Below are 18,178 nucleotides of genomic sequence, written 5' to 3' on the forward strand. Positions count from 1 at the left end.
ATCAGTCAATATTGGATATAAAATTTTTCATGCTCATTTCTTCATTTACATTTTACATTCAGATTACCTTTGCATTCATCTAATGCTCAATTAAAGTTACACTGATTTTTAATATCACTGTTAAATATAGCATGTTTTTAGCAGATGTCAAAATAAATGTATATCCTTTTTTCATACTGTACATTTATAATGCTGTTATGCCTAAATTTGCAGCTTTTCAAATGACTTGTTTTAGTTTTTAGTGTCTTTTTTATTTATACAAAATAGATAAGAATTTTAAGAATCAGCTACTTATCAGTTACCATCCAAAACATGAAAATAATTACCATCTTACCTGTATCAACCAGAATATTGGTGCGTCCCTATTTTCATATTTTCTTTACAAACAAGTATCAGGGTTTTAATTGGCACTAATATCTGGAAAATATACAGCTATTATGTAACTCGATCATAGCTATATTCAAAGACATACTTTTGTTGTAAAGTGATGGCATAGAGTATATTTTATGCATTGAACAGAAGCTTTTATCCAAAGCAACTTACAAATGAGGAGCAAAAGCAATTTGTCAAAAAAACAACAATATTTAAAATACATGATTTCAGGTTTACAGGTGCATCTCAATAAATTAGAATGTCGTGGAAAAGTTCATCTATTTCAGTAATTCAACTAAAATTGTGAAACTCGTGTATTAAATAAATTCAGTGCACACAGACTGAAGTAGTTTAAGTCTTTGGTTCTTTTAATTGTGATGACTTTGGCTCACATTTAACAAAAACCCACCAATTCACTATCTCAACAAATTAGAATAAGTATTTTAATTTGTTGAGATAGTGAATTGGTGGGTTTTTGTTAAATGTGAGCCAAAATCATAACAATTAAAAGAACCAAAGACTTAAACTACTTCAGTCTGTGTGCATTGAATTTATTTAATACACGAGTTTCACAATTTGAGTTGAATTACTGAAATAAATTAACTTTTCCACGACATTCTAATTTATTGAGATGCACCTGTATTAGACAACTAGCTCAGAAAGCAAGCTGGAGAAAAGAAGAAATGCAGAGAAGATATTAATTAATTATTATTATTTTATTTTTTTGCAAAACACTTCTCATTGGTTTATAATTTTTTTAGCCCATTCTTATGGATAGTTGCAAGAACAAGTTACTCTTGTATTTTGACTCAGCCATCTGTCAATATGCTTGATTTTCTCCTGTTTCAGAGTTCTGCCTCTCTTGTGGAAAGACGAGAGTGGCGACCTTTCACCCGCTGTTTGAAGGAGGCCTTTGCCTAACATGCAAGGTAAGAGTTGACCTCGAGAACACAACTCGAGAGTCTGGGAACATGGTTTTCCAACATGTGCTGACATGATTGCTCATAAAAGTGTCAAACAACAGCACTCGATCCTTACACCTGGACACCAGTATTGTATCTATTGATTACCTTAACCTGTTACACTCTGTTTGCAGCAACACGATACACTGCTTCGGGATTCTGGTTGGTAGTACACTTAGCTATGTAAGTTATTTACACGTGTTTTTATTTGTGCATGTGTCAGGATGTTTATTTGGAAATCTCCTACATGTATGATGATGATGGCTACCAGTCGTACTGCACCGTGTGCTGTGGCGGCAGAGAGGTGCTGCTCTGTGGAAACGCCAACTGCTGCAGGTACGAAACCAAATGCATGCTTCTCACAAACTCGTTCTTGTCCCACAATCTCTTATTCAATCTCGCATTTCATTTCACTAGTGTCTTGGCATTTCGTCACACTTCACTTCCATAACCGCCCAAACAACCATACCCGCCCCCCCCAATCTCTGAGCCGTTCAGATGTTTGTCTTCTTTTCCTCAGCATTGACATATTGGCTTTCTTTAAAGGCAAAGTGTGTCATTTATTTACCATTAGCCACAAAATGCTGCCAATCTGCCAATTTTCCAGCAATTTAGAATAGTAGCATTATCAAATTTCCCTCTTTAGTTATTTCAGTGGAGGGCTGCCAGTTTTGATTAATCAGTTACACTTGTTGCACTGATAATAACATTTCAAGCAGTTGTTGCATGTTAGAATAATGCAGTTTTATTCTAACTGCATTTTTCAAACCTAATGCTGTTGCAGGTACAGTGATATATTTACTCTTTTATTTGGGCTATCAATCAATGAAACATTTTAATCATATTAATGACATAGTATGCTGATTATTTGAAAATAATCATACACTGTTGTGCCCAGTAGGATTTTGTAATGTTTTTGAAAGAAGTTTCTAATGCTCATCAAGGCTGCATTTATTTGATTAAAAATTGTGAAATATTATTACAATTTAAATGACTGTTGTTCTATTGTAATGTATTTTACAACATAAGTTGTTCCTGTGACAGCAAAAATTATTTTTCAGCAGCTCTCATGAAAAGAAAGTTTAAAATAACATTTATTTAAAACAAAAATCTTTTGTAATATTTTAAATATTCTTGCTGAGATATTTCAAACTTAAATTGCGCAAATGGTTGAAAAATCCTTATGAAATTTATGGGCTCAAGAAGCATGATTAACTTGTATTAGTTTTAATTGACTTATTAATTAAATTTTTTATCACAGTATTTTTTATAATTAATGGTAAATTAATTTGTTTATTTGACAGTTGTACTCTGTATTATTATTATTTTTTTTTAACATTTAAGTTGAGTTCCAATGAATTGACAATACAGAATTAATCTTAAAATTTCTATATATAATTACATATAAAAATAAGAACATGAAAGCAATGAAAACATTATCATTGCTTTGTACAGTATTTATTCATAATCGAATTATAATAAAGACGAATGCTAAATCGAAAGTATAAACGAGAGCCGGACAGATGAACAAAAGCACAAAACTAAAATAAACATAAACATAAAACTAAACATAATCCTGATGGTTCAGGTGCTAGACTTTGTACTGTATTTTTGCGCACATGTACTCCACCTTAAATTCATAAAATGCACACTTTCATCCTTTCAAAAAGATTTTTCTGCTCCCCATCATTTTTGTCACCCATAGGAAATGTTTGTTGGTTGTTGATGAACTGTACAATAATTATGTGATATGGTTGCTGCAGTGATACTATTCTCTGCAGTTGATCTACTGTGCTGGCTAAGAGCTTTTTTTTCCTGTTTGAAACTTAGGTTTTTCAGACTCATGTCAGGCAGCTCAAACAAAATGCATTGTTTTAATAGTGTCACCCCATAGTGACACCTTACAAATGGCTTACACATCAAACTCAAATAGTAAAAAATATTTTTTTTTAAAGTACTCTTCACCTTTAACACCATCCGTTTCATTTGCCTTTTTAAAGGCTGTCTTTGATCAGTGTCTCTGCTCGCAGGTGTTTCTGTGTGGACTGTCTGGATATATTAGTGGGAGCAGGAGCGGCCAACAGCGCTCGTGATCTGGACCCATGGCGCTGCTACATGTGTCAGCCTCTGCAGCAGTACGGCGTGTTAAAGAAACGCCACGACTGGAGCCTGAAACTACAAGAGTTCTTCGTCAATGACAATGGACAGGAGTTTGTGAGTCTCACGTTAACCTTTATACAGAGGGAAATACTCTGTTTGCAAAACTGTAGATTTTTAGTTATACATTATATTAACTTTCATTTTCTTTCAGGAAAGTCCAAAGATTTACCCTGCGGTCCCAGCAGAACAGAGACGTCCAATCAGAGTCCTTTCACTGTTTGATGGCATTGCCACAGGTTAATATGATATCTCTTTAGATTCTATATTCACCTTTTCTGGGTAAATTATCAAAATTAGTGTTTCACAGATGTTAGTAATATATATATATATACCTTGAGCAAGGCACCGAACCCCCAACTGCTCCCCGGGCGCCGCAGCAAAAATGGCTGCCCACTGCTCCGGGTGTGTGTTCACGGTGTGTGTGTGTTCACTGCTGTGTGTGTGCACTTTGGATGGGATAAATGCAGAGCACTAATTCTAAGTATGGGTCACCTTACTTGGCCACATGTCACATCACTTAAATTAGCGTGTTAATGCATGCAATTTTTTATTAATTGCATTAAACACTTAATTGTTAAACACTTAACTAGGGCTAGGGTTGGCCTCCCCACTCACAACTGCTGCTTCTGTCTCTTTTTTTCTTGACAAAAATTGCATTTATTTAGACGTGCAGAATGTCTTTACAACAGCATCAAACAGGAGACTTTTCAGACGCTCACTACAATTTGCCCCAGTGCCAGACACGAGTCAAAAGAAAATGAAAAATGGTAATGATGACGAGGAGCTTCGGTTAAATGAGATGTTGTCAGGCCATACTGTGCTTGTAACGTGCTCTTCAATTGTACACACAAATGCGCTGACGTGCTGTATATCATTTCATATTAAAGCGTAATTATATATAAAAGGTTGTGAGAAAACACGATGCGTGTCAAATCCGTGTCATGTTTAGCAGCGGCAGCACTTAAAGAAATAGCAGCCAAAAACCTAATAACCCATCTGCTGTGATGTCTGTTAATCAAATAACAAAAGAAAAAATGAAATCAAACTTTTATAGTTTTAAGGATTCATCTATATTTAACTTAGAATTTAGTGTTTGATTACTTTATTCAATTTCTGTATATTTCCTACTTGCTGAAGGGCACAGGTAGCTAAATATGACATTTATTATAATGGGTTTTTATGAAGATTGTTTTAAGTTAAAATAAAAGGTATTTTTTAAAGTCTAATAAATGTTAAAATTGATAGCTCTCATTTATACTGTAATGTTGATTGGCTACAATCAATGGTCAGTTTAATAGAGACATCAGTATTGGTATCAGTAGCTACATTTCCATTACCCTTCAAATTGCGCAAATTGAAATTGCGAATTGAAAATACGCCTAATGGAAACGCGTCAATTTCGCAAAAACTCCCATTTATCGCAAAAAAGTTTTTATGCTCACATGAGGTGGTTTTTCAGGCTATTCGAAAAAGGAATATTTCGCAAAACTGCAATGGGAACGTTTTTTGTTCACATTTACAGGTGACATGGCGTATGTAAAAATGTCATATGTCATATGATCATTCTTCAATGTACTCTAACCTCCAAGAAACACTTCATACGTGGCCACTCTCAAGTATAAGGGCTTTCCCTGCCATTAATGCTTAGACAATTTACAATGCACACGTCTGCGGCACATTACGGCTCCGACACAGCCACCGGAGTTGATCTCGGCCACTCTAGTCAATGCTTGCGTTTATACGAGCTGCGCCATGCACGTTTCTGAAGCGGCTCTCCTTCGATTAAATATAGCCAAAATCTGTCAAAATCCCACCAAAATCCGTTGCCATGACTTATCGCGAGAAGGAAAAAAAATACGGTTTAGTCGCATAACATTGGTTAATGGAAATGCAGTCATTTCGCAATACTTTTTTATCGACATTTATAAAATATCGCCAAAGTTTTGTGCAAATCTGTAATGGAAACGCGCCTAGTGATACTCGTCTTTAGACATAAAAAAGATGCCACTAAACAAATATGAAAAATATACTGTCTTTATGTTGTTTGTATATTAATATGAATATACATATGACATATGTGATTTTGAATGCTAATCACTCAGATTTAATTTATATATGCTTTTTTTTATCTTAATTTAGGTTATCTAGTGCTTAGAGACTTGGGCTTTAAGGTTGATGTGTACATTGCATCAGAAGTATGTGAGGACTCCATTTCAGTGGGAGTTGTCCGGCATGAAGGAAAAATCCAGTATGTGCACGACGTACGCAACATCACCAGAAAAAATGTGAGTTAATAGTTATCTGTTTCTGGCTGCTCCACCAGTTCATCTCTGATATAGATATTTAAATGTAAAGTTGTGTTGTGCAATATTTAGAGTCTTTAAAATATTTCAGCAGTTTGAGCTCCTTATTTTATTGTTTTCAACAAAACCCTTTTCGGTGCCACTCTCTATTTAATGTTTTCACTGAAGACTATTTAATGATTGTTCACGTCTGTGAGGTCAGTTTTACTGCTGTTTTTACATAATCAGGGTTTATATTAACCGAGTAAGACCCAGACCTCAGTTTTCTGTTCCCTCATCTGTTTCATTTGATAAAAGACTGAGCGAGACTGATTGGCGCCGTCACCTCACAGGCCCACACCTGGCCCAAAGTTATTTGTTTAGTAGTGCATTGCTTGTCCCAACAGCGCTTGATAAGGCTAATGGCCTCACCTGAGTCTGGTCTTTGTCGTCACACCTCCAAGTTTCTGTTTGGCTTCCATTATCTCTCCAGCTCACATTCAAACGCTCAGACACACACAGGGAGCAGCAAGTTGTCTTAAGCCTTAGTGACGGAACACAAAAGCGCTTTCTCCCTTTCTAAATCCCCTCTCCTCAACTCATCCATTCACCGCCTCACCCTCCCATTCAATCACTCATTCACTCACCCATTGTTGTTGCCAAGCTGGATTGGGCGGGAGTGCAGAGAGGGATGCATGAAAGGACTCTTGTCGTGGAAGAAAAGAGAGAAGGGATATATTGGAGGGGGGTTTTGGGGCCCTGGGTTGGGTTATTTATGAAACACTGAAAGAATGAGAAGGCCTGAAAAGAGTCCAGCTGCAGACACGCTCTCGTACTGGCACACACAGATGTGCCAAGGGTAAAGATGTACACAGGCCATTCCCACAGGTGTCTGAAGCATGGGTTTCCTTCAGCAGAACATCTGGAAAGTCTAATGAAATGCCGCCTTTGACCTCAGTGACTGATAATTACACCAAATTACTGTTCTGGGAGTTTCCTTATCAACTCAAGGAACAGTATCAGCCAGAAAAGGTTGCACTTCATGTTGGAACCTTAAATGTTTTCAGAAAAGTAGGAATTCAAAATAGAGTGCAATAGTTGCATTCTGAAAGTTAAAATACCATTCATTTTCTCCATAGGGGGATTGATTATTAATAACTTATAAACCATTAAAGAAAGAAATAATCAAGATCTTTAATCCATTTCTCTGAAGTTATGTCATTATGTCATTAACAGTGCTTTATGGGATTGTAATTTTTTCCATCATGAAAGCCATTAAGTATACAGTCTTGTACCTTTGTCTTTTTGATTTTCAAATACGTTTTTGCTTCAAATCAAAGGTTTGTAATGTTGTGATTCATCTCGTAGATGGTTAATTTGGTTCATGGCTTGTAACTTTTTAATGAATACTTTTCAAAAGTCCTTATCGGAAAAATAAATTCCTTATGGGAAAAATATTTCTGGGAAAAATACTTCCAGGCAGCTAAAAAAGTGGGTGGTCACTGTTGCACTCTGTAATCAAACATTTGGAAACAAACTAATGGATTTTGGTGAGGTGAATGTGTGGTGCAGCTGTGCTAACACTAGATGGTGATGTTGTGTTGCTCAGATTGCTGAATGGGGGCCGTTTGACTTGGTGATTGGTGGAAGTCCCTGTAATGACCTTTCGATTGTTAACCCTGCCAGGAAAGGCTTGTACGGTAAGACATTATAGCACTTATGAATCTTATTAAGGGAATCTTTCATTCTCCTACACAAACCCCTTGTAGATTCTATAATTTGTTATAATTACATGCTGTTTCATAACACATGAATTATTATGGTAATGTGTTTACAATCCGCTCTGTGGCAGGGTGTTTTTTATTAAAGGGGTCATATGATGTTGCTAAAAAGAACATTATTTTGTGTATTTGGTGTAATGAAATGTGTTTATGCGGTTTAAAGTTAAAAAAAAACATTATTTTCCACATACTGTACATTACTCTTTCTCCTCTATGCCCCGCCTTTCTGAAACGCGTCAATTTTTACAAAGCTCATCGGTCTGATTTTTATATACAAATTAATATGTGCTTTATAAGTACTAATAAACAGCCAATATGCATGCTAATAAGCAACACGTTAATATTGAGAATTGGTCCTTAAAAAAAATTACCAATAAATTTTATTTTTTCCTTTTTTTCCTCACCATTTGAAAAGTAAACATATTGGCCATTTGAACTACTACAAAGTTGCCAAACTAGGTTGTGTGAGTACTGAATATTGGCCCTACTGTTAAAATTAATCCACGCTAAGAATGCTTATGCAATGACATACCAGTGCGATTGAGGGTGGCCATATTGAGCATAGCCTCCTGATAAGCTTGCTCCACCTCCTCCCTGGATATCACCAACTTTATCTTGTTCCACTTCTCAGGCTAAATATATTAAGCATAAAGGTAAACAGATACAGAAAGAAATGAGATGAGATTACAGTGATACATGTGGAGTTGTTATCTCTTCATAACTTCTACAAAAAAGGGGGAAAAAACAGACAAGCAATCATTCCAAAGATGTAGGTCATATTTGAGGCTTATACACAGCGGTACTCACTATATCCAGCCACTGATGGGCATTCACTGCTACTTGAGTTCCCAGAGGTTTAGTCAGAACTAACACATCTCCAGGTACAGCACTGCCAGGCCTGCAAACATACACATACATGTGAGCATTTACACAACTAAAATCGTGAAGTGTCACACAGTGGATATTCACTTTGATAATTGTGGAAATATCCATTAAGGAAAATCTGAATCATTCAGAACCAAGTGTACAGACACAGTCCTTTGATTCACGAGAGAGCAGACAGAGACAACTCTTGGAGTGTTACAAGCTGTTCATGAATAGATAAGATCCCTAAAGTTGCAAAGACTAAAGTCTCAAACCCAAAGAGATATTCTTTATAAAAGTTAAGACGCCCTCCTAAAACGCCTCGTTTAAACACGCCCCCACATGTCTACGTCACTGTGTGGGAAGATTTGCATAACACTGCCCTAATGTTCACGCAAAGAAAGAAGGAGTAACTTTGATTCTCGCTGTAGTATTGTTGCTGCCGCCGCCGCCATGTCGTGAGGGAGCTGTGTGTTTCCTTGTGAAAGCGAAAATACTTTGTTTGGTCTTCCAAAAGAGGACACAACTACAAATCAGTGGTTAAGTTGTATTTACAACACTGTTCCGGAACAAACCAAATATTTGTGTGTGTGCAGCGCATTTAACGGAGGACAGTTTCCTGAACCTACAATAACTACAATGTTCTGACTCACAACCTGCAAGTATGTTTTCATATTTAAAGAATTTGCCACTGATGATTCAAACGCGAGTTTTGAGCAGTGTAGAGTAGCGCTTGTTGCTTGTCGTTTCTCCGATCACAAATGCAGACAAATGGTTTTATGTTTACGCGGCGCGATACGCAACGCAACACGTAAAAAGACAGTATAAGTCATTATAATCAGTAATTATGTCCCCACTGGATGCAACAAATGCCTCATTTATAATGGGTTTTAATGTTTTTGTCTCGTCGCTCCGGGACACGGCATCACAATATGGTAAGGGGCGTAACATTTCCGTCACACGCTTGAGGTATTCAGCCAATCACAATGCACTGGATAGCTGGCCAATCAGAGCACACCTCGCTTTTCAGACCGATGAGCTTTGTAAAAATCGATGCGTTTCAGAAAGGCGGGGCATAGAGGATAAACAATAATGTACAGTATGTGGAAAATAATGTAAATGTTTTTTGAACCTTAAACCACATAAACACGTTGCATTACACCAAATACACAAAATTTTTATCTTTTTAGCAATGTCATATGACCCCTTTAAAACTTTTTATTTAGAGTTATCCATTCATCCATCCATTTTCCAAAACTGCTTATCCTCTGTAGGGTTGCATGACGGACATGGATTTTGTAGCTTCTTAAGTGGATTTGTGCCATCACACATATAATGTTAGTTTCAATTTTAATTACTAAGACAGTAAGTAAGGCTTTACTTCTAAAGCAAATAGTAAAACAACGTTTACAAAGTGCTTTACAGCAGTGGTTCTCAACCAGGGGGTCAGGTCCCACTAGGGGGCTTCAAAGCAAACTTTCAAGGGGCCACATGATGACTTAAAATAATTTAAAGTAATATATCATTATTAATAAAATGTATATTAATATATAGAAATCACAAAATGCATTGTGGCTAATTTATATATCAATGCTTCTACTTTCTGTTAATAAAAAAGCAAGTGGTGTTTTCATAAATACAGCAGAAATTACGGAAGAGATCTCTTACCCTTTATTGGGGGACTTTGAGTCAAAAAGGCTGAGAACCACTGCAGAAAAAATATAAATGTTTTGGAAAATATAAACAATAAAAAACATCATAAAATAACTGAATAGAACTGAAGGAATAAGAAAATATAGATTTCACTTATACATTTTAGAATTTTCATATATATTTGTCCATTTATTAGTTTTCCATTAATATTTTCTTTTAATATTTTCCATGTCTCATCTTTATTTATTTGCACTATTTATATTGAACCCAAACCATATCTAAGGGCCATAATCACCCAGAACACCTTAGCAACCACATAGCAAGATGCTAACAACCAGTCAGAGTCCTTTAGCAACCACTCAGAATATAAAACATATAAAAATATGCACTATTTTGTGTTTAGAGGGGACTGGACGCCTGTTTTTTGAGTTCTACCGCCTCTTGAGTGAAGCCAAACCGAAGGAAGGGGAAGACCGACCTTTCTTCTGGATGTTTGAGAATGTGGTCGCCATGAGCGTCAATGATAAGAGAGACATCTCACGATTCCTGGAGGTTGGAGTTTTATCAGTGGTTGCTGTTGTTAGAGATGGATTGATCTGGTTAATTCTGATTTCAATTTGTTTTTGTGTATCTCTAGTGTAATCCAGTGATGATTGACGCCATTGAGGTATCAGCTGCACACAGGGCACGTTATTTCTGGGGAAACCTGCCAGGAATGAAGAGGTATTTGCCATCTCATCTTCCCCAGTTCCTCTTAAAGGGGTCATATGATGCTTTTTTAAAGATCATTATTTTGTGCCAGACACCATCTCTAAACCTTTTTGACCAGCATCACAATACAAATGAAAACATGATATATGTACTTAATGCAAGTTTGAAATGAATCCACTGTCTTTCAGACCGCTGTGTGCGTCTGGGATGGATAAATTAGAGCTTCAGGACTGTTTGGAACATGGCCGTGTTGCCAAGGTAAGTTATGTGTAAAGCCAACGGGCCTTTATTGATTTACTCTATTTATTCAGTTCATTACCTTGAGCAGGCTGTAGCAGGAGAAAAACTTTAAATCTAACTCTGTCTTTAGTTTGGTAAGGTACGCACCATCACAACACGATCCAACTCCATCAAACAGGGCAAAGACCAACACTTCCCTGTCATGATGAACGGCAAAGAGGACATCCTGTGGTGCACTGAGCTTGAGAGGTGAGTTCGCAACAACAGCAATTGGATTTTTTGATTATATCGAAAAGTCGAGTGCTTGTGTGCTGATTTCATATGATTTTGAAAAACTTTTTCAACAACCAGTTAAATTTAATGACTCTAAGAATGTCAGGTGGTGTAACCATCAAGTAAAATGTAACATCAAAATATTTTTTTTTCAAGGTACAATTTTTTTAAACAAATCACTTTTTTTTTCTTTGTACCATATGACATTTTACAACTAACCTTGTCATGTCATAAAAATGTCAAATTATCTGATAGTTTATGAGATTTATTGACCTTCAAACAGTCATGAAGATCTGCAGTAGTTATTTTTTTAATACAATTTCCTGTTTTAGGTTTCACTTTGAGTTGGACAAAGGTTTTTAAAAATCATTTTAATATTTAATGAACTGCTTGATTAGCCTATTTAATAAAGTTTCTTTTCAAGGATTTCTTTCATTTAATGAGTCGTTTCCATTCATTATGATATCAGGAAGGTTTTTTTTACCTCCCTGATTTTTGACTTTATGCCTTTTAAGTGTCAAAATTAATTTCAAATTCATTCAAAATTTCATTCTAATAAACAATTAAATTATTCAAGTCATCGTGTATTGAAGTCCCAGTTAATTGAATTAATAGATTAAGAAATATGCATCACGTAATTGACCAAAAACTCTCTTACTTTCTCCTCCTCAGGATTTTTGGCTTTCCTGTCCACTACACTGATGTGTCCAACATGGGCCGTGGCGCCAGACAGAAGCTACTGGGACGGTCTTGGAGTGTTCCTGTAATCCGGCACCTGTTCGCCCCATTGAAGGACTACTTTGCCTGTGAATAACACATGTAGTCCGTGATCAGTTAGTCCAAAGTCACACAACAAACATCGTAAAGTACAAAACCAAATGTCCTCAATAAGGAGCTCTTGGAGACTAGCTAACCTCCACATTTACAAGACGATCTCAGCTTTGCAAAGACAAGCTGAGACGTTGAGTTGACTTGAGGATGTGGGTAGTCTTGACCAAACTCAAGGTAGACACTGTGTTGTGATGCTTAGAGTGTCACTTAGTAAAAGCACAGTTAGCTTTTGTACTAGCCATTTTTATATTGATGTGCCTGTCAAGGTCTTTGAAACTGTCAGGATTCATCTCAACACATGCAGGTAGATTTTGTCCTTTATTATCATGAGAAAAAAAAAACATAACATTGTCCATGCTGCCTTAAAATCAAAAAAAAAAAAAAAGTTCAAACATTTTACAGCTTATCTGGCTAAGGAATGTACAAATCTACATAGATTTTTTTATTATGTAAAAGAATCAGTATACTTGCATGTGACGCATTTCCATGGTATTGTTGGTGTGAGAAAAATACTTGAAATCTATCAATGCAAACGTACAAACACCAAGCTGTGAGCCCTTAGAAAATGCATTTCAAAAGATGCGTGAAAAGAATCGATGCCCCGTTCGTGTTTCATACAGTCTACATTCCCTCTGTAACATTGCACAATAACAGTATAACCAGAAGGTGTTTATTAGCAGAACTCGAGGGCATTAGCCTGCTAAACATTACACGATTGTTTTCTTGATGAGTAATTTGTGTCAAATAATTACTCAAGATAGAGATCCGTGTACTGTATTTTAACCTTGTAATGAATGTTTACAAACTTTAACACATTTCAACATGTTTTTAAAGCTTTCTTATTATACCTTGAATTTTGTTTTAGATTGACCTCTATAAAGAGGGACTGGTGTAGATGTAAAATGTTAGCTCTATATGGGTTTCTCTCAGATAGAGGCTTTCATTTGTCTTTAAGGACTGTTGTTTTTATACTTGCTGTTGCTTCACACAATAACAAACGCATTGTATCACGCATTGTAGCTTAAAATCGATGCCTCATCTGTCTAAAACACTTAATGTGTGGTGCCTTTTGAAGAGAACAGATACAGCCTGCCATACAGGGAGGGGTTGCGAAGAAACTTTCTGCTTTTGTTCGATAGACCTAATGCTGTAACACAAACTTTTTTATATGCTGTTTTATATGTCTAATTGTATGCTTAATGTAAACTACTGTCCAAACTTAAAGCTTGAAGACCATAAAGTAGCCTTAATACTTCATAAGACATTGAACAGAATTATCGTTGGATACTGCATGTAAATTACACTCATTTGTCCTGTACACATCTTGACAGGCAAAAATGTATGTAAAACAGTGCAAAGATGTGCTTACTGTCATTTTATTTTCTTAAAGGTTTGTTACTGTAGTGTAAACAGTTTTGATATCATAGCCTTAATATTTTGCTTGGTAGATCTTTAAATTTGATATATAAAGCTGTCTTTTTACTTGTTTATTTGGTAACATAATGAACATGTTAATCTATACCTTTGAACATTAACAGTGCTTTTATACAGTCGATTTATATTTACTTTATTTTTATACTTTTTTTTCTTATACTTTTTTTTGTATACAATTTATTTTTCTTTTGGGACTTATGGTATAAAACTCAAATAAACAAAAAAAAAAATGTTAGTATCCTGAGCAAAACCAATAAAGACAGACTCCAAAGCTGTTTGAGCTTGTGATTTGTGTTCAGTGTCTGCTTTTAATTGTGTGGTTATGACTGGGGATCATATCTACCGATTTGAAATTAATATAATCATAAAGCTTATGTTTTTAAAAGGAGCCTTGTAAAACTGACTAAATTCACTTTTATCAGATGCATTTAAATGCATCTAAATGCCTTTACATCTTTAAAAACTATTTTGTCCAATTAAATGCTCTCTAAAATTAAAAGGTCCAATACCACCTGCACATCATGGATATTTTTAAAAAGGGTGATTAAGTCAAGGGAATTTAAAGCAAAATGTTCCAAATGAAAAAACATGATTTAGTGGTCAACATTCCAAATGATTTTTCTTGCATATCCTCCTTATGCTGCAATGCTTACTTTCTCCTGCTCTCATAAATCTCATTGACATAATGCAACATCATTAAACTTACATCTTGTATTTCAGACATTTTAAAAAGCTCCACCGCAAAGACATGCCACTTCTGACAGCAGCAAGCATTACAAAATTAAAATATTTATTTACAACCAAAAACTCTGATAAGAGTGCAGAGATAACTGGTTCATTCTTGGTATCCGATGCCTTTTGGACATCATGAAATACAGAAAATCAAAAACAGATTTTAAAATCTGCTTTAGTCAATTTGTGCAATCATGATAGGGAGATAAAAAAACATCTGAAAAATGATTTTGGTCAAGTTCAGGCAAAAAAAGTAATAAAGAATAAAACTGAAGACCAAAAATGTCCCCCGTTAGGGACAAATGAACAACAGTTTAAAAGACTTTGGCATTGTGGACATCGGCTATCTTTAAAAAAAACTAATATCCCTTTGTCAATTTAAAAATGAATCCAATAAATTAGCCTATTTAACAATGTATTAGGCTATGTATGAATTTTACTTAATGTACATCACTTATTATACACATAAATTGTACATCATTTTACATTTTTGTTTTCAGCTAGGCTGCAAATGCATGTTTTTGTTATGTTTTTAAAGCTATCAGTGGTTCTCAACTCCAGTCCTCGGGAGTCGGGACCCACTGCTCTGCACATTTTGTAGACTATGTCTCCCTTATTTAACGCACTTGATTCAGATCACCAGCTCGTTAAGAGAGAGATCCATGAACTGAACTGAGTGTGTCAGATAAGAGACGCATACATAGGCCTAATGGGCAGAGCAGTGGGTCCCGAGGACTGGAGTTGAACCACAGGCCTACATTCGCTATTGAAATTTCATTGACACGGATTTATTCGTTTTTTTCTGAATTATTCGTTTATTTTCTATCATGCTCTATTTTTATTAGTAAGGAAAATAAAATAAGGCTTGGTATTTTAATGTGGCACAAGAAAATATTTCAGTCTGCCAGCTTGTTCTGTTTCTCCTGATTAGTTTCTTTGTGTTTCGCTGTATTAATATGAAAACCACTGCGTGGTTGTGGTGCTCTTCTGTTTTATCTCCAGATCTCAGACCACTTTGCCGGTTTTTCCACACAGTGCTTTAAAATTTTCTCCCCCTTTTCACTTCTGATTCCTATCAGCGGTATTCACTGTAATATTTCTCAAGCTAGGAAATACATTTATCTGTAAAAATGAAGAAAGCCGTTTGAAATGTCCATCAGTGTAAGAATTAGACTATATGGTCATATTCTTGAACAGGTAGACATTGTGAAATTTCTGGGAGTATGGCTTGATAAAAAGTTGACTTTTAATATACAAATTGAGAAACTGATTACAACGTGCAAAAGAACGTTAAATGTTATGAAATGTCTGGTAGGTTGTGAGTGGGGGGCACATATATTGCTCTATTATATCAGCAGTTGATTATGGTTGTATGGTATATGGAACAGCAAGTGATACTCAGCTAAAGAAAATAGATGTTACTCAGATGCAGGCTTTGAGAATGTGTTGTGGGGCTTTATGTACTTCTCCTGTGAATGCTATTCAAGTTGAAATGGGTGAAATGCCAGAAGTGAGAAGGCAACAAATAGCTATGAATGACTGGGTATCTTTATACACCCAACTAAGTCTGTGTTTCATGAGAGTTGGGAACATACCCAAGACAAAATCAAAAGCATAGGCTGGACAGGAAATAGAATGGCTCAAATAATGGGTATAGATCAATGGAAATACTCTCAAAGTGTGCCATTACCTGCGAGCCTCCATGGTTATTTTCCTATGCCTTTTATAGATACTCATGTTCAGAATGCGCCGGCTTCCCTTTTAATTTGATTGATGATTGCGCCCGCCTCTCATCTCGACAAATCACGTGAATGCAAGCGGAGTCGATCTGAGGCTTGAGTGCATGTCAGGGAGGCGCGCAGAGTGATCAAATATTTAATTATTGACTCCTAATTTGAATCTGTACATTATAATGAAAACAATTCCTTAAAAATTAAAAGAAGCAAGTTTTTGCAATCAGATTTTTTTTATTAAACCGGTAAACTTTTCAGTTCAAGGATCCAGTAAACGAATGCCTTCAAACAGTAGCCTAAGTTCAAAACAGCTAAGTTACAGAGAAAACCCGACCGGTTTCATTAGAGATGGCTTAGAGTCACCTCCAGAATTATTATTTTCAGCGTGTATTTGGCTTAAAAGCACGAGTGTTTTATAATGGACGCTTTATAATGGAAGCCTGAAGGTGTTTTTTTTTTTATTCTGAATGGATCCGTATAGAAGCCTGTACAGTCAGGTCAAGGCAGTAGGTTTAGTGATCTTTTGGCGTCTCCTTGTGGTCCTGTTTGATATTGCAGCTTGACTAGTGCTTAATTGTATTAAAAATGCTCTAAACAATTTTGTTTTTTGCACTATATAGTAGGCTATATAGATAAATTGTAAAAAGGTATGGGGGAAGTAGGTGTTACTATTTGCCTGTCACTGTATGCCATGGGAGAAACAGTCAGTCAAACATAGGAGTAGGCTGCACAATTAAAAAAAAAATGTTTTGGTATCAAATAGAGATCATGATCCTCCTACTGATAACTAAACAAAATAGCTTGTCTACTAGAGGTTCTGACAAAATGTTAATTGTTGCAGTCTATGTAATTTTTACATTTTAATTATTTATTGCAAAATCTGCACCTTTTTGTGGCTAATATTAATTTCATAATGATCCTTACTCCGTGAAGCCAAGTAGCAGAAGTTACAGTAAGTGAAAATGTGCAAATACTACTGGCCCATTTTGGGGTGAACTAAATATGCAAGACTAGTCTTACGTCACTGTTTATAACACAGGCCGTTCATCCTTTGCTGGGCCGCTTAAAAAAATGGGGACATAAATTAAAAGTATACCCACTTCTCCAGGCACCACTACACCACTGGTTCAAAGGACCCAGAATCTGGAAAAGTAGGAACAGCAGTATATGTTCCAAAGTACCAGGTAGCTATCAAAAAGAGAATTTCAGATAATTTATTGGTATTTACAGCTGAGCTTGTAGCAATATATTTGGCTCTATACAGTGTGTGGAAGAAGTGAGGCTAGACAAGGTAGTCATATGCTCGGACTCTTTAGCAGCTCTAAAAAGTCTGAAATATGGACTTTCTAACTAGACAAGATATAATATATGAATTATTGCAGTTAGTGTACATACTGCATAATCAAGGAATTAACATTCATTTTCTTTGGATTCCTGCTCATGTGGGAATAGAAGGAAACGAGATAGTGGATAAACTAGCAAAAAGCTCATTAAAATGCAGCCATGTTGAAATTACAATTCCCATGAGCAAATCTGAAACTTATTAGAAACGCTACAAATAATATATGGGAGCAAATGCGGGACAGAGGAACAAAGGGAAGACATTTATATAGATTTCAAGGAAATGTGGGTAAAGAAAGAGGATTCACAACAATATTAAGAAGAAAAGAAGAATCAGTTATAACAAGATTACGTATGTGTCATACTGGACTTAATGGTAACTTATATAAAATTAAAAAGCATCACAATGGGTTATGCAGTCGTTGTAATCTAGAAGAGACAGTTGAACATGATATTTTATATTGTACAGAGTATGAAAATGAAAGACGAGTGTTGTTCATAAACTTGCAGGAAAAAGGAATCCAAGACATGGCATTAAAAAATATGTTGGCAAGAAAACAAGGTATGAAAGATGAGGTGTTACAATATATAAAAGCAACAAGATTATATCTGAGAACATAAATAAGAAATTAAATAGTTAGTATGAGTGATATTTATGCATTTAGGTATAATACTTTGTATTTAATAGTTTTTTTGTATTAAGGTATGTTTATTTATTAATAAGTTAATAAGAGTAGTCTTTCCGCATTGCTGTTCCACACTTTAGTTCAGTTGGTGGCGGTAGTGCACCTAAAAGCTGGTTTGCCAAC

General features: G+C 35.6%; 1 protein-coding gene across 2 annotated transcripts in view; it reads left to right on the plus strand.

Moving 5' to 3' along the window:
* Positions 1-13,684, plus strand: part of LOC107672053 (DNA (cytosine-5)-methyltransferase 3B-like) — a 55,237-nt gene extending 41,553 nt beyond the window's left edge. The window contains exons 12-22 of one of the 2 annotated variants that reach the window (XM_016465144.1): positions 1,222-1,301; positions 1,558-1,670; positions 3,365-3,548; positions 3,646-3,730; positions 5,634-5,779; positions 7,386-7,476; positions 10,478-10,626; positions 10,712-10,797; positions 10,974-11,043; positions 11,156-11,274; positions 11,971-13,684. In XM_016465144.1, the coding sequence (XP_016320630.1) occupies positions 1,222-1,301; positions 1,558-1,670; positions 3,365-3,548; positions 3,646-3,730; positions 5,634-5,779; positions 7,386-7,476; positions 10,478-10,626; positions 10,712-10,797; positions 10,974-11,043; positions 11,156-11,274; positions 11,971-12,112 (1,265 nt within the window). In that variant the 3' untranslated portion in view covers positions 12,113-13,684. The remainder of the gene's footprint in view (positions 1-1,221; positions 1,302-1,557; positions 1,671-3,364; positions 3,549-3,645; positions 3,731-5,633; positions 5,780-7,385; positions 7,477-10,477; positions 10,627-10,711; positions 10,798-10,973; positions 11,044-11,155; positions 11,275-11,970) is intronic. The other variant, XM_016465145.1, reaches the window with a different exon arrangement.
* Positions 13,685-18,178: the final 4,494 nt, after the last annotated feature.

The sequence above is a fragment of the Sinocyclocheilus anshuiensis genome, unplaced genomic scaffold (assembly GCF_001515605.1).
Source record: "Sinocyclocheilus anshuiensis isolate Anshui unplaced genomic scaffold, SAMN03320099.WGS_v1.1 scaffold1053, whole genome shotgun sequence".
Lineage (NCBI taxonomy): Eukaryota > Metazoa > Chordata > Actinopteri > Cypriniformes > Cyprinidae > Sinocyclocheilus > Sinocyclocheilus anshuiensis.